The following is a 12,825-nucleotide window of genomic DNA, read 5'->3' on the forward strand; positions in this document are numbered from 1 at the left end:
GTGTCGCACCTGAGGAGCACCCCGTCCTGCTCACCGAGGCACCAATCAACCCCAAGTCCAACCGTGAGAAGATGACCCAGATCGTCTTCGAGACCTTCAACGCACCGGCTTTCTACGTCTCCATCCAGGCCGTGCTCTCTCTGTACGCTTCCGGTCGTACCACCGGTATCGTGCTCGACTCCGGTGACGGTGTCACCCACGTTGTGCCAATCTACGAGGGTTTCGCTCTCCCCCACGCCATCTCGCGTGTCGACATGGCCGGTCGTGACTTAACCGACTACCTCATGAAGATCCTCGCCGAGCGTGGCTACACCTTCTCCACCACCGCCGAGCGCGAAATCGTTCGCGACATTAAGGAGAAGCTTTGCTACGTCGCGCTAGACTTCGAGCAGGAGATTCAGACTGCTAGCCAGAGCTCTTCGCTCGAGAAGTCGTACGAGCTTCCCGACGGTCAGGTCATCACTATCGGTAACGAGCGCTTCCGTGCCCCAGAGGCCCTCTTCCAGCCTTCCGTCCTTGGTCTCGAATCTGGCGGAATCCACGTTACCACCTTCAACTCTATCATGAAGTGTGATGTCGATGTCCGTAAGGATCTTTACGGCAACATTGTCATGGTAAGAACAAATCCACACGCCGATTTCTTTTGGATCTGCTAACATAATCTTCAGTCTGGTGGCACCACCATGTACCCAGGCATCAGCGACCGCATGCAGAAGGAGATCACCGCCCTCGCCCCATCCAGCATGAAGGTCCGTATCATCGCCCCACCAGAGCGCAAGTATTCCGTCTGGATCGGTGGTTCCATCCTGGCCTCCCTCTCCACCTTCCAGCAGATGTGGATCTCCAAGCAGGAGTACGACGAGTCTGGTCCTTCGATCGTGCACAGGAAGTGCTTCTAAGCGTGTCGCGATGGCTTTGCTGTGGCGTCGCGTGGCGAAAAGTGAGTACTTCTGCAATACGACAAGGATTACATGTTCTACGATTAGGGAGGTGGGCACGATTAGCTGGTTGTTGAAGATGGGTGTTGTGGTTGTGGCGAGCATGGCAGGTATATCGGTTATGGTGCGTGGGCTGGTAGATGGGCGATGTGGTTCTAGCGAGCTGCGATGTCTTGAGACGCGTATCATGAGCAAATAAAGTAAGCGCTGTAGTCTGCTGGGAACGAAGCTTAGGCGTTTCCTTGTTACACGATTCTGGTCCTGCTTGACTGACGCCGGTGTATGCATGAGAATATTGCTCTCGTCGCCGTTACTGCCTTCTTCCTCTGCCTCCCGTCCGTGCTGGACGTCTGTGCTTTCCGTCGTCAATCCCATTCACCTCTTCTGCCTCGGCGACTACATTCTACCTCTACCGTCCCCTTCACGTGTTCCCTAGGCCCTTCATGATCTGTCAAAGTATTCAGCTGCCTAATGTGGGCATCGATGCAAGAATGACGTAGATCTCTGGTGGAGCTTCGAGCGCGGTGGCGACGGCGGCATGTCGCCACAACACACCTGGTAGGCAACGAGCTGAAGAGTCAGTATACCAATCTCTGCTCTTATCGTATTCCATCTTGTCAGATCACTCACCCGTAACACTGGCGACCAAAGCCCTGCGCAACCTCACTCGTACGTACAGCAGTCGATTACACCAAAATAGGACTTGCGCCATGGCCACGACAGCAGCTTCCGAGAAGCGCAATATCGTGGTTATAGGCGGTGGCATAATCGGCTGCACATCCGCTTACTTCTTAACTCGACATCCTGCCTACGATCCATCGAAACATAACATCACTCTCCTCGAAGCAGGCAAGATCGCGGGAGGCGCATCGGGAAAAGCAGGTGGACTTTTAGCATTATGGGCATATCCTACTTCGATTGTACCGCTAAGCTACCGACTACATAAGGAGCTTGCGGACGAGCATGGCGGAGTCGAGAGGTGGGGATACAGGGCCGTACATTGTGGACAGGTGGATTGCGTGGGCCGGCATCTGGAAGGTCCGAGTGTGAAGGGCAAGACTGGTGAAGCTGTACCAGGAGACAACGAGGCGACGGGGAATGGAGATGCGAAAGTGAGTTTGCAGAAGCGGGATCAGAAGGCGCTTGGGAAGCTGAGGGCGGCTGGGGTGCCGGGTGATATGGATTGGGTTGCTGCGGAGTGCTTGAGGGTGTATGACGAAATGGGCGATCCTAGTACTACTGCTCAGGTCCATCCGTTCCAGTTCACGACGGCTATGGCTGAGCTTGCGGCGGAGAAAGGCGTCAAGGTGAGGACAGGATGCAAGGTCACGGGTATTGGCTACACGGACAACGACTCGGCAGTCGAGAGTGTGACGTTCGGAGACAAGGGTAATGGTGGCAAGAGCGAAACGATACAAACAAACGACATCGTCATAGCGGCTGGACCGTGGACACCAAGTGTATACCCTTCAGCACCCATCTCCGCCCTTCGAGCCCACAGCGTCACCATTCGACCTTCGCGACCAGTAAGCGCCTACGCACTTTTCACTCAGATCAAGCTTCCGTCGAACTTTGGCCGCACGAACGAGGTCAACCGTGGGAAGGGTGGCAAGAGCTTCAAAGCAGGCTGGGGCGAGCAGATAGTCACTCCGGAAATATACGCACGACCGAAGAACGAAGTCTATGCCTGCGGCGAGGGCGATCGTCTCGTCTCTCTTCCCCTCGGCACGGATGAGGTCGAGGTAGACGAGGAGAGGTGCCAGGATATCGTGGACTATGTCTCTTCAATCTCTGATGAGCTGAGAGATGGAGAGGTCACGGCGCGGCAGGCTTGTTACTTGCCTAACGTTAATGCTGGGAGTGGACATCCTCTTGTTGGATTGACTGGGGTAAAAGGGTTGGTGCTGGCGGCGGGACATACGTGTTGGGGCATACAAAATGGACCCGGGACTGGGAAGTTGGTGAGTGAGTTTGTGTTTGAGGGGAAGGCGAGGAGTGCTAGTGTTAAGGGGTTGGATCCGAGGAATGTTTTGCAGGGTCAAAGCAGTTCATCATCCACTCCTCAGTAAAGACCTGGTGCCTCCAAGGTAAGCAGTATCTTATCCGATTCGAAAGAGTCGAGCCGATACGAGGGTCCCGTGCGACGCGCACTTTGCTTTGTCCGTCGGCTTCTCATACCGTCAGCTTCCTGCCTCATATGTCTTCACTATCATGACGAGGGCGATGAGATGACTAGAACGCAAGACCGGCATTGGCCTCCAGTTGCAGGACTCCTGATAGCCACTACTGCGAGATGTGGATCGACGGATCAGGTCTGGGGGCCAAATGCTGTGGCGTTACAGGCTTTGTCGTGCAGGGGTGGTCTAAGCGACACATGCTTCGAAGCTTTCGAAGCGATCGTGCGAGAGGGAGAGAGGCAGAGTGCTTCCCAATCATAACTGTCTACGACAACAACAGCCTTGAACGCGAGAAGGCAGAGCTACCATGGCTAGTATCACCTTGAGTCTGGTCGAGCGGCCTCCATTCTCACTCACGATCTCCGTGAACTCCGTACTACCACTCACTTCAGCTTTTACACCTGCGCCGGTCTGCTCGAACTCCGTCTGGGAATCTGTGGAAAGCACATAAGGCACAATTACGTGTAGGCCGTCTTTGGCGCCGACATTGACCTCGCAATGCTATCCTCGCAACTTCAACGAGACTTACACAATACTGTATTCGCCTGGGGTGTGTCCGCAAGGATATGCAGCTGCTGCGAGCTGGACGTCTGCGGGATCTGACGTTCATACTTCGCTCTGCTGTCCTCAGTATGTTTCCTACAAGTCTTGCAAGGCTGTGACTCGAAGCCGCGTGCTTATATGTGCAAATAGTGGCATGTCATGGCTACAGGTTGTTAGTAGCTGCTCGGAGATACTTCCAACGGGTAGCGCGACAGCAATAGTGGCTTCCAACACTACCACAACCATAACCGAACTCTTCACGGCCTACGCCCCTGCGATTGCCGTAGCATGGGCCTCGAGCGATCTGACACTCTTCAATTCTGCTTCGCTGCCTCTGTTGACCACTGCCAGCATTACGTCTGCAGCGACTTCTGCGACAGCCACCGGCTCAGGCATCTCAGCCGGCTCTGTAATTGCTTCCAGTACTGTTACGACCGCGACGGGAGCATCACAGACGTCCACGACACCTTATCCTGGTCTCAGCGTAGGTGCGAAGGCTGGCATCGGAGTCGGAGCCACTGTAGGCGGGCTTCTATGCCTAGCTGTTGCTGTCTGGTTCTTGCTGTTCCGCAGGCGTTCTTCTCCTAGCAAGAAATATGTGCCTGAGGCTGAAGGCAAGGCTGAACTTCCAGGTGATGGCATCGAGAAGAAGGCACCTCATGTCTCAGACCTTAGCCCTAATGGTGAGATCCACGAGTCTGCTGCGAAGGAAAGGCCCTCGGAGATGGGAGAGAATGTACATTACGAGCTTGAAGGGGATTGGCATGGGCATGAAGCGCCTACTACTGCAGGCCCTAACGTGCACTGAGTCATTATGTACATAGACACTTCCCAAGGAACTTCCCAAGAAATTTGCACAGAAGTGTTATCACTAACGAAACTTCAATGCACTCTGGTCTTGTCTGGGCGGGTGTAGCCGCTAGCGGTCCTTGTCATATCGAAGTTTGTTTCGTTTCGACATCACGAACCGCAATCCATGATCAAAACTCTTCAACTTCCGTCTTCTGATACCGGATATAGTGACAACTAGCTTGATGGTGATGTCGTCGGAGAGATGTGCTCACCGCCGCTAGTCACGCGTATCACGAGGCAGCGGACTATCATCCCGATAGCTGTTGCTGTTCGGACCGCAGCTACAGCCTCTGCAGCAGCAAGCTAGCACTGCCACACACATGGACACTGCACCAGTAAGACTGCAGACTAGGCAATGGTCCACCTCGAGCTTCGAGTGGCATGACCAAATGAGCTGTCGGCTGATGCTGTTGCTTTTGCTTGCGTTGTAGCTTATCTTCTCACCAGCTAATTCGGCCTTGACTATCGAGATGTGAAAGGACAATACCGTTATGGCTTCTGGTCCGCTCTACCATGACTCGTTACCAGCATCGATTGCGCCGAGCAACACCTCTGGATCCATTAGGCTCTAGTCGAATTCTGCAACACTGAATTGGATCTCAAGTGTACTGCCCTTGACATGGCTCCAGTCGTGGTCATGATCAACAGGAGAGATCTCGACCACAATGACAGAGTGGGAATCGGCGTGGGTATTGGCTGTGGTGCACTGGTACTCGGCTCGATTGTATTCTGGATCTACAGGAAGTGCATACGCCGCCAAAGTAACGTGCACGTGCAGGAGACATTGGCACCAGGAGGCGAATCCGGATTATCTAACAAGAACATCGAGGGACAATCACCTCAACACCTTGAACTTAGCGCACAGACTGAAGTTCGCGAGTTCGCTACTATGGAACCAAGGCCTGAGCTGGATAATAGGGTACGCCACGAGCTCGGAGGAGATTGGCACGGGCACGAAGCTGCCAGCACCCGACATGCCAACGTCTCGTCGCCGCCCCGAGCATTTGTACTACTCGGCGACGACTTCTAAGCTTTAGTCTTTCAATATCTCATCAGGCACACTTGCTTCTCACTCAGCACACGCTGCTTGCCATGATCCGCTTCCACATCAGCATATATACCCATAGCCCTCGATGCCGTTCTGGGTTTCCGCCACAGAAGAAGGCCTTCCATAGCCATTTCGAGGCCTGTCCATGCAATCTTTACCTCTGCCACGGCTTCTTGCACGTTTGCGGGCGATCCTAGTGGGGACTTCGTAGGTCCTATACACGACGTCAGTAACCACTACGGAAATGCAGCTCACCTAAAAGCATGTCTGCCTTCAATCTCTCCAACAAAACATCAAACCCTCCGGCCTGCTGCGTGAACCATAGTACCAATTCTGCTTTGCCTTCGAGAAGCATGGGTCTCGCTGCCTCCCAGCGTTGCTCGTCCGAAATGGTAACAAAGATGCTACCGTCACGGCGAGCGCCACTAACCTTCTTCTTCGTCCCTGCGTCTTCTCGCCCAGGTAGTACAAGAACACTAGCCGCTATACGATCTCCAACGGACATCTTCTCGAAACGTGCATCGATCTGCTTGAGCAATAGACGCTCAAGGTCCGTGAACGAGGTAGCCGGCTTGAGCAGTAAGGCCCCATCGGTCCGTCGGATCTCTGTGCCCACTCGTAAGTTGCCATCGAGGAGACGGGCTTGATCAGGGTGCACGTGGATCAGGGGTATGATCAGAGAACGTGGCGTGATCGCCGTGGCGATCGCGGACGACATGCTGGGCACCAGTACCGGACTGGTCGCTCGGGAGCATGGTGGAATGAGAGGATACGCCACACATGAACAATTTAGGGTGGCAAAAGGTCACGGAGCTACAGTACCAAGACATGACAATTCCTGCCAACAAGACTGGTCCGAAACCAATCATGTATGTGACAAGTCCTTGCTTGCTTGCTTACTAGCATATGGTCAGCACGACCTTTCCATTCCCGAAGGAGATGCTAACCTACACGTCGTCGAGACTCACAATAATAAACACTTGGGGTCGATCAGGGGCTGGGTCGAGGATACAGTGGCAGTCTTCACACAAGGCAATATTAGTGGAGAAAAGCCGCTCAAACTTCGCTGGATGTTTGCACCATTATATATCAGCTGTCATCATCAATGGTACTTAGATGATGTCCCTATCTAGCCACAACTGTCTCAATCTCCCAAGCTCCTCGACTCCCCCTTTTCTGTACCACCTTCCACGCACCCAAAGGCCACCCCACCGAACCACTCTCGCCCGCTTTCAACGACACCTCAACCCAGCACTGTCGTCTACCCACTCCAAGATCCTCAATCTTGCCAATCGGCTTGCCCATCTCGAGCAATCCCGAGCCCTCAGCCAGCGCAGCAAGGTTCTTTGCTCCCACGGTCGTCAAGGGATGCATACGAGTCCTTGGCGTGCGTCCACTGTCTAGCGTCCTTGGGGCTGCGCGAGAGAGGTGGGAGTAGACCACATAACCAGGCATTTCCGGCACACTGAGTTTAGCCAGTACGGAAGAAGGATGGATGAAGACGGAACGCTGAAGTGCCTGTTCTTCTGATGACGCCGTCTTGTCGATCCCATCCGCCGCAAGAGAGGGCAGGAGAGTGGTGTATGGCACCTCTATCGCCCTCCCAGGTTTCCTTCCCGGTAACGCTGGAGCAGAAGGCAGTAGATCTGATCGAATAGCCACTTGGTCGAGATATCCCACCGTGACAAGCTGCTTCAGAGCACCCCTCTGCTTTTCACTGGGCGGTGTGAGCAAGGGTTTGAAAGTGCCGAGGAAAGCCGCATGTCGTGCAGCGACGATATTGTGAAGTTGATGCCGTAATTGTTGGACCTCTTGCATCCCTTTCTCGCGAAGGAAGAATTGTTCACAGAAGGTGGAGGCGGCCGATGTAGTGGTATTGTTGTCCGAATGCGCAGCAATGGTGGTGAGGAGCTTGATGATATCTGCCTGGTCGTCCCATTGCGAAAGACTGGCATGAGCACGAGTATAAGCCTGATGCCGTCGCTGCGCAGCCGAAGTCATCGCCGTCTCCTCCGCCCTTCTTGCCCTTCGATCTTCATCATCGCTGTCTTCCCCTGAAGCCTCATGTCGCCCTTGCTCCTTGAATTGAGCTTCAGGGATAAACAGATCGCCCACCGCCAGCCCAGCCACAATGGCCACAGCAAAAGGCACTACGCCATTCCTTTGCGCCAACAACAACATCTTCCCGAACCTCGGCGAAACCGGGAACCCCATGATCTGCCTTCCTAGGTCCGTTATCTCGCCTCTTTCACTCCTCCCGATGGCGCCCAGATTCCGCAGTAGTCTCTCGGCCTGCGCCAGCTGTACTGCATCCGGCGCGGTGGGGAAAGGGAAATGTGGCACATTCTCAATATTCATAGCCTTCAACTGCAAGACAGTAGACTCAAGCGGCGTCCGCAAGATCTCAGGAACCGTATGTTCAGCAAAGAACTGCTCATATACTGCCGAGCTGAAAAGACGATAACAATGTCCCGGTCCTGTTCGACCCGCACGACCCGCGCGCTGGGCGGCAGAAGCCTTAGAGATCCAGTCGATCTCGAACGTTTGAACCCCAGTGGATATATCGTAGTGTTTCTCCTTCGCCCTGCCGCAATCAAAGACATACCTTATTCCAGGTATCGTAAGGGAGGTTTCGGCGACATTGGTGGCGAGGACGATCATCCTGGAGCCTGACGGCTTTGGCTGAAATACACGGAGTTGTTGTGCTGTGGGCAGAGCGGCGTAGAGGGGTAGGATGTGCGGTTGGAGGATTCCCGGGGTACGACGACCAAATTGTGGTGCTTCTCCGTCTTCGACTTGGAACTCTTGGTCGTCTTTGTCGGAATCAAGGCCGGAGATCTGGATATCGGAATCTGAGTCCGATTGATCTTCGCCTTCGAGGTAGTCGTTGTTTGGGCGAGCACTTTCCAGGTCGTCTACTTCTAGTGAGCTCATGCCTGCTGTGCTGCCTCCCAGCTTCTCTTTTAGTTGCTTTGCTACTGCCGCGATCTCATTCTGGCTAGTCAGAAATACTAGCATGCCGCCGGGTGGTAGCTTTCTATGTCCTCTTGCTACCTTATCCACCGCCTCGGCAACATAGTCTCGCTGCGTCTTACGACTGAAGTGCACAGTAACAGGGAATTGTCTTCCTTCGGCCTCTACTATTGGTGGTGGTCCATCGCGGAAGAGTCTGCGATTCTCGGCGAAATCACTGACACGGAGCGTAGCGCTCATGATGACCAGTCTCAACGGATAGTGCTTTTCTGGATCCTCCTCAGCCAGCTCAGCTCGCAGTCGAACAATGCGGGAGAGCATACCAATCAAGATGTCAGTGTTGACGCTTCTCTCGTGAGCCTCATCGATGATGATGGCACTGTACTTCGATAGTGTGAAGTCGTTCCCAATCTCCCGTAGCAGGATACCATCGGTCATAAACTTGATTGCAGTATCCCTACTCACATTGCTGTCGTAACGGACCTGATGCGCTATTCGGTTCTTGTAGCCAGGTCCAAGCTCAGTAGCTACTCGATCCGCTACTGACGTCGCAGCGACTCTTCGGGGTTGCGTGACGCCAATCATTCCCTTGCTCTGCGCACCTTTGCTGCTCCCAGCTGCCGTACTTCTGTCTCCTATAGCAGACCCGTACCCACTCTCGAACATCATCTGCGGTACTTGAGTAGTCTTGCCTGACCCTGTAGCGCCGCAGATGATCGTGATAGGATTGTGATGTATGGCTTCCATGATCTTCTGCTCTTCTTGCACTACTGGTAGCTCCATACGAGCAGCCTGAATAGCCTCAGGGCGTATTACTGTGATAGCGGCAGCGGGTCTTGAAGTCCTCTCACCGCCATTGTGCACTATATCCACTGCCACAGGGTCGGGTGAAGCTTGACGTGGTCGGAAGTTGGCTCGGACACTCGGATCTTGGGTCGGTAAAGCAGACGGTTGGAAGCCGAGTGCGGTATTCCGGTGAGCTGTTGCCCACTGCTTGAACGCGGACACGCGCTCCTTCTTCTCATCAGGATCAGAGTCCGAGCTGGATGGGTCATCGTTTGTAGATGAACTGGATCCTTGAGATAAAGACTCATCTTCACTGTCACTTCCATCCTCTGGTATACTGGGATCCACCTCATCCACCTCCTGGACAGCGCTTGCGGCCGAGATATCGTCGTCCTCGGATGCAAACCCCACCCATTCATCCTCGTCCGGAATCTGCTCCTCGACCAATTTTCGCCGTTTTCGCTTCTTGATAGCAGGCCTACCGTCCTCGCCAATGTCAAGCGGTCTCTTTAGTCCGGTTCCGAACGATAAAGTAGGCTGCGCTACGACCGGAAGTGCTGTAGGCTCTACTATCCGCTCCTGAGCCTCATCAAGGACTCCATCCTCCTCATCCTCCTCAACCTCTCGCCTGCTCTCATACAACACATCCTCATGTCCATCAATACCCGCACTCTGCTCCCTCAGTGCCCTCCCAAATCTCTCCCTCTTCGTTTCATGCACCCGACCAAGTTTCTTCGAACTTTGTAACAACGACGTATCCACCTTGTGCGCCGCCAACTTCTTCAGCAATTCCAGGTTCTCATCCTTCTTGAGCTTGGTGTCGATGTACTTGTCCAGTCTCTTCTTCTTCTTATTAGAAATCTTGTCTGGTTGCGATCCTCGTATTTGGCTGGTCAGGTCAGAACGAAGGACATCCTTCTCAGAAGGTTGGGCCGAGTCGGTCTCGTCTGGGACAACTTGTGCAGACCGGGAAGATTTATCTCTAGCTTTATCTAGGCGACGCCGTTTCCGCTCTCGTGGTTTGTATTGCGCCATTCCTGAACCACTTCCCAATGCATTCTACTACTGCACATCTCGAACTTTTTGAAATGTTTCTGTCGCAAGATGACGTGCATGTGCCGAGGTGTGGGGGCGTTCCGTGCCGCGATGTGGCTCACCAAGTGGGTTTCGAGCACAGCCTGTATCAGAATGTCGCCGTGTGGCTCGCTATACATAGCACAACACGAAGGCTTCCAGTAGGATAAGAAGCTTTTAACATCGTCGAGATACGGACAGTCCTCTCCGGAACTCCTCAACTCTAGCACTAGGAACAAGTATAACGATCCCACCACAATGGCCACCACAACAACCACCTCATTAGTCGCGGAAATCTCAGTCCAGCCTTCACCCTTCCCAGCCAAAAGCAAAACCACCTCAGGCCTCGTATCAGGCCGTCAAACAACCATCACGAGCATAAATTTCACCGACAAACTCCTAATCACAATCTCCCAAGCCGGTCGCCTCAGCCACTGGGTCCACGTCCCCCTCGCCACCGCCTCAGCAGATCAAATCGCACCTAGCTCTGGGAATAATACCTCTGGTCTCGGGTCTGTTGATTCGGAAAGTACGCTCTTGCCCCGGAGTGATTTAACGGCTACTACTGTTCTTGGTGGGACGAAGCGGGAAGAGGAAGTTGTGGGGCAGACGCTTGGGACGGTTATCGGGAGTGCGGTTTTGATGAAACGGGCGGGGGAGCAGAGATTGTTGGTTCTGGGGTTGGGGTTGATGGATGCGGTGGGGCTTGGGAGGGAGGAGTTTGAGGAGGTCGTTGGGCTGGTATTGGATGTGCTTTGAGGTATCGCTGAGGTGAAGGAATCACGGCATGGTCTCTCGATCAGACCTATCTGCTCTGAGCGGAAGGCTCGCAAGAGTCTGAGCCAGACGAGGAATATAGTGCCTGAGGTTTCAGCAGCCAGGCTGTCGTGCTCATGCGGTCTACCTGGTGATTTGTGGAGAGGCATCTGGCTCTGTAGGCCCGTGTGGCGATGCTTGGCCACGCTCAGATTTTCAGTTGTGCGCAATGAACGGACTCGGGTTCGGCAACGGCGAAGGACTAGCCAGATGGATCCGCCAACTGAGAAGAGTTCAAAGTCATGCGTTGTCCTTGCCCTGTCGACCGGAACTGATTAGCCTCGTCGCTAGTTGCGAGATCACGGACCAGTGACTCGACTCCTGCACAATTTCATGACAGGTGACGTACCATGGCACAATCGTCCCACATTCACGCAGCTGTTTCCAAAACATGTTGCATATCCCACACACTGTCTGGTCGATCAATGAGGGACCATTAACGGCTGTCCACGCCACCGTCAAGCTCCGCCACAACATTCGGAGGCATTGCACTACCACGGGATCAAGCCGCTTGACCAATGCAATCACTCAGAATCCCGAGTTTCACCAGCTCTGGAAGGAACTTCAAAATTGCTTGGTTGGTAAGGTGATACAGCCAAGGGCTGTCTAGCCAAAGAGAACAGATGCAGCGGGGTCTGTGTCGCAGCTGATGTCCGGGAGTCACTCGCGATCGATTCTGGCAGCTTGTTGGGCGTTGAGGTCGGACAGCTAGCGTTCGTCTGTCACACGGCCACATAACCCACCCATCACCTTTGCGGTTCGCTTATGGATGTCAATCACTTGCGCCTCTGCATCGAAGTCTATGCTATGAAAGAATGCTCTGCTGGTTCGATGGCTGGGAGAGAAAGTACCGAGTGACGACTATTGTCACAAGGAAATTGCAGTACTGACGGACGAGATATTGCGGCCTGAAAATGCCTGGCTACGAAGGTGGTACAGCTAAAGGCCGCAGCCTCCCTTGCTACATACTGGCAGTTCAGCTGCCATTTCGTTGGCTGCAGGGGTCATGCCGCTAATGGTCTTCCGTTGCAACTGGTTTCGCATGGACTCTGCAGGATATGCGACCTGCACCCTCAGCATATTGCAGTTTCTGGATGGAGTAGGTCGTACGGCTAATGGATTGCTGCAAAAGTGAGGCGCCACAGCATTCGTTAGGTCCACCACCGTATAGCCGGAACGACTCATCGTGGTTTCGGTACAATCCACACAGCAGCAGTAGCAGAGGATCATACACGCGTGCTCGAGGCTCCTCGACATGGTGCTGGGGTCAGTCTTGACGCATTGATCAACCGGGACAAGATGTGCTGGGATGCATGGAAATGAAGACTGGTAGAGCACGATTGTCTCGGGGATGTAGCAGAAGTCTCCCTGCCTGGATCATGCGTGCTCACGGGCTGCTTTCCATATGCAGCCAGCAACAGTTTAACAGGCAGACCCGGTGCATGAGGAAGCTTCGTGCGAATCGTGCCATACGAACATCGGCTGACGAGGATTGCTGCAAAGCTGCAGGAAGTTGTGCACACTTGTGGGACAGTACGACTGGCGCGGCTTCATACACTGGCTGGCGAGAAGACACAGCTAAGCCGGGTCCGCAGCTTAAGCAGCTTTCGAATCCCTG

At 53.9% G+C, this 12,825-nt stretch overlaps 6 protein-coding genes across 6 annotated transcripts in view; 4 read left to right on the forward strand and 2 right to left on the reverse strand.

The window, feature by feature from the left end:
• The window catches only part of ACT1 (actin), a gene marked incomplete at both ends in the record, with an annotated part of 1,522 nt that extends 623 nt beyond the window's left edge, over positions 1–899 (forward strand). Inside the window, 2 exons of the mRNA XM_064838537.1 lie at positions 15–614; positions 669–899. Of these exons, the coding sequence (XP_064693991.1) occupies positions 15–614; positions 669–899 (831 nt within the window). The remainder of the gene's footprint in view (positions 1–14; positions 615–668) is intronic.
• A 749-nt stretch (positions 900–1,648) lies between these two features.
• LTS14_005840 (uncharacterized protein) lies at positions 1,649–3,007 on the forward strand (the record flags this gene model as incomplete). Its single annotated transcript, XM_064838538.1, has 1 exon — positions 1,649–3,007. The coding sequence occupies one exon, from the start codon at positions 1,649–1,651 to the stop codon at positions 3,005–3,007; it is 1,359 nt and encodes a 452-aa protein (XP_064693992.1).
• An 805-nt stretch (positions 3,008–3,812) lies between these two features.
• LTS14_005841 (uncharacterized protein) lies at positions 3,813–4,466 on the forward strand (the record flags this gene model as incomplete). Its single annotated transcript, XM_064838539.1, has 1 exon — positions 3,813–4,466. The coding sequence occupies one exon, from the start codon at positions 3,813–3,815 to the stop codon at positions 4,464–4,466; it is 654 nt and encodes a 217-aa protein (XP_064693993.1).
• A 1,085-nt stretch (positions 4,467–5,551) lies between these two features.
• LTS14_005842 (uncharacterized protein) lies at positions 5,552–6,276 on the reverse strand (the record flags this gene model as incomplete). Its single annotated transcript, XM_064838540.1, has 2 exons — positions 5,552–5,772; positions 5,814–6,276. 2 exons carry the CDS (start codon positions 6,274–6,276, stop codon positions 5,552–5,554), a joined length of 684 nt encoding a protein of 227 aa, XP_064693994.1.
• A 407-nt stretch (positions 6,277–6,683) lies between these two features.
• On the reverse strand, positions 6,684–10,352 carry ECM16 (putative ATP-dependent RNA helicase DHR1; the record flags this gene model as incomplete). Its single annotated transcript, XM_064838541.1, has 1 exon — positions 6,684–10,352. One exon carries the CDS (start codon positions 10,350–10,352, stop codon positions 6,684–6,686), a length of 3,669 nt encoding a protein of 1,222 aa, XP_064693995.1.
• A 297-nt stretch (positions 10,353–10,649) lies between these two features.
• LTS14_005844 (uncharacterized protein) lies at positions 10,650–11,150 on the forward strand (the record flags this gene model as incomplete). Its single annotated transcript, XM_064838542.1, has 1 exon — positions 10,650–11,150. One exon carries the CDS (start codon positions 10,650–10,652, stop codon positions 11,148–11,150), a length of 501 nt encoding a protein of 166 aa, XP_064693996.1.
• Positions 11,151–12,825: the final 1,675 nt, after the last annotated feature.

Source organism: Recurvomyces mirabilis (assembly GCF_035927965.1).
Source record: "Recurvomyces mirabilis strain CCFEE 5264 chromosome Unknown scaffold_14, whole genome shotgun sequence".
NCBI lineage: Eukaryota > Fungi > Ascomycota > Dothideomycetes > Mycosphaerellales > Teratosphaeriaceae > Recurvomyces > Recurvomyces mirabilis.